The 3,070-nt window shown below is 34.6% G+C and overlaps 1 protein-coding gene across 1 annotated transcript in view; it reads right to left on the bottom strand.

Annotated features, from left to right (window-relative positions):
• Positions 1 to 1,804, bottom strand: part of LOC106873817 (peroxidase mlt-7) — a 14,967-nt gene extending 13,163 nt beyond the window's left edge. The window contains exons 1-2 of the mRNA XM_014921330.2: positions 1,343 to 1,804; positions 715 to 915 (exon numbers count right to left, since the gene is read on the bottom strand). Coding sequence (XP_014776816.1) covers positions 715 to 915; positions 1,343 to 1,770 — 629 coding nt within the window. The 5' untranslated portion in view covers positions 1,771 to 1,804. The remainder of the gene's footprint in view (positions 1 to 714; positions 916 to 1,342) is intronic.
• Positions 1,805 to 3,070: the final 1,266 nt, after the last annotated feature.

Below are 3,070 nucleotides of genomic sequence, written 5' to 3'. Positions count from 1 at the left end.
AGAGAGAGAGAGAGAGAGAGAGAGAGAGAGAGAGAGAATGAGTTTAAGTCCTATATGGTTATTAATACGCTGTATGATAAATGAAATAGGGCTTAATTTCCGCCTACGTTAGTCACCCACTCTTGCATATTACTCTCTATGAAGCAGGAAAGTGAAGTATAATATAATAACCACCGCCATTTTATACTTTACAGTGCATTTGTTGGTATATGTATTAATCAAGAATTGTTGTCGTACATATATAACTGATACTAAATCGTCGCCCGACCGCCGTTGCAAGATGAAACTGTATTATACACGTAAATTTTTTTTTCTCATGGAAAACAACGTAATTGGTTTGAATTCTAGTTGAAATTGATGGTACCTAATTATAGTAGGGTTGGCTGACTTAATTATAGTTGTGTGTATTTGCTTGCGACATGTTTTCGTACAGGTGACATATTCAGATTAATGAATACGCAGGTCAAATCTATTAGCTTCCGATTTCAGGAAAATAATTATTGCTCATGTTCTAATGATCTAAAATTCCTAACTGCAAAATCTTGTTAATTCTATTCGTAGACTTACCTAATTGCTACTGAATCACACAGACCAAATGCAAACAAATTTTTTTCACATATGAAAGTAATACAACTATGAAGTTGCAAGAGGCTCACTAATATTTTGAATAGTATACAACCAATTAAAAAGTATAATATTTTAATATTCACTCACTGATAAGATGAATCTGTGGCTATTAGATTCGCAGGTGTCTGGTAGGGCAAATTATCAATCGTTGAAGGCATATCAGTTGAATTAACTGTGAGCGCCAGCCAAACGAAGTACGGTGGTATTCCAAAATAACGCGTGTCTTGGATTAAGACTGACACTATATCGGAGTATTGGCAGTCGTCTCGAAAAGAACAGGGTATTTCTCTGAAAAAAAAAAGAGAATTAGATATCAGAAAAAGGAAGCAATAAACTTATAGGAATTATAATTGCATAATAATTTGTATAATTGGTAATACACCACACATACTGGGAGGGATATAACGATTAATTGGATCTCAATAGTTTATTTTCATATTTCATCTTCCGAAATATGACAAATAAAATCTACTTTGAAAGAACGTAAAAGGCAAACTTTTTGTCCAATGATCAAACCATATTTTCATCCAGTAATTTCATGACGATTGTATAATTCACACACGCACAAACGCATATACATATGCGTGTTTGCCTATATAGATACATACATCCAAAATGGTATTTATTTTACAGACACCAGTGCTATCAAAGAATTGTCTGCTCTGATGGAATTTGAATTCAGTAAGTAGAGTTATCGAACGGAATATAGACTTACCTTCCGATTTTAAGACTGTAGTCTGTCAGCATTCCATTAACAATGTTCGTCATCTCGAGATCTGAGTCTACTTGCGTTGAGTCGTTCAGTATAGTTTTCACAGAAACATTTAAATTTCCACCGATAGTTACAGTATCTCTCAACATCGAAGCCCCAACTAATTTGTAGGCAACGGCGAAAGCATTAGAAACCATAGGCGAACTTGTGTTATCGTAAGTATAATTACTTGTATTCAAACATCTAGCTGAGGAGCCGAGCAACAGTGGTAAATATTCGTTACATACAATATGCTGGAACATGGCAATCAACAACGTCCTTGCTTCATTTCGGCAACCTGTGCTGCCGCAAGCTGGGGTAAGTGTCTCGACAAGTCTATTGTGTTCACGGAGAAAAACATGATATAATGCCATCACTAAGGGGTTTTTCATGATTGGTTCCGCAACTGCAAAATATAGAAAACGTATGTTTTGGTTTTATTAAACAAAAAATTCCTCAGTGGAAGGAGATATATCTGTAAAGGCAACTGGCTCAAATTTAGCGTAATAAGGGTTTCAAATTTTGGTTCAAGGACAGCAATTGCGTGGATTTGACCCCCAGTGCTCAACAGGTAGTTGTCTTATCAATCCTGAAAGGCGACGTGACCTCGGTGGCATTTGAAATCAAAGACGGAAATCAAAGACGGAAAAATGCACTAATCATTTTGTCCATACAGTAATGATTCTGCCAGGTCACCGCTTTGATCACATTTAGCATATTAGTAACTATTATTCATTGAGTCACAATCGACTGAAATGCATCTTAACATTCAACAAGGTATAATTTAAGTTCTGTAATGTTTGAACGAAATCAATATTCAAAGGAAGGCATTCTATTGCCTTGGCCATCTTAACTGGTACTTCTCTTAAAACACGAACATGATCTATGAAATTCAAATATTTTCTCTAAATCTTAACTATTTTCAGGAGAAATTATTATGATGATACACTTGGTATGTATGTTAGTTGTATGACTGAAGGAGATGAGTACAACCAAAAATACAAAATATTCTATATATAACTACCTACGTCTTCATGGATAACTTCTACCAAATAACTTTTCAGGGCATCAATGATTTCCTTCATTAAATTACTACATTGGAATAGATTAATGATATGGGTTGGATTTCAAGACTTTTACACAATTATTATCGATTTAAGCGCAGAAAAAAATTACTTTAAATCAGAGATGATTCCGACATTAAAGTTGTCTTTTTCCATCTCTCTCATATAAAAGACGTACAGTATAAATTAACAAAGATCTCACAAATGATACTCTCTAACTATAATTGATACAATGAAAGCTTATCCCAAAAGTAAAAACCGAAAACATACTGAACACCATTGAATAAAAAAAAACTGCTTAACTGCCACATGCGTGCAATGAGGAAGTCGTTATGTAACCCCACGTGATAAAAAAAACCGTTTTCCTCTACTCATTCGTCTCCTACTCTTTGCCAATCAGATTTATTGCCGGTTTAATCATGTATTTATCTATTTATGTACTTGATTTTCCCTCATCCAGCTTCCCCTTATCTGTCTATGTTTTTTCACTTCCACCTTACATGCCTAACCCATCCGCCTCTATTACATGCATTCAAAATATCGAAATATCAACATTTGGTTTTGTCTTTACTTTTATTCTGGTGTATATATATATATGTGTGTGTGTGTGTGTGTGTGTGTGTGTGTG

Source organism: Octopus bimaculoides, chromosome 20, assembly GCF_001194135.2.
Source record: "Octopus bimaculoides isolate UCB-OBI-ISO-001 chromosome 20, ASM119413v2, whole genome shotgun sequence".
Lineage (NCBI taxonomy): Eukaryota > Metazoa > Mollusca > Cephalopoda > Octopoda > Octopodidae > Octopus > Octopus bimaculoides.
The sequence above is the reverse complement of the archived record's forward strand: the minus strand, read 5'-3'. Positions and strand labels throughout refer to the sequence as shown.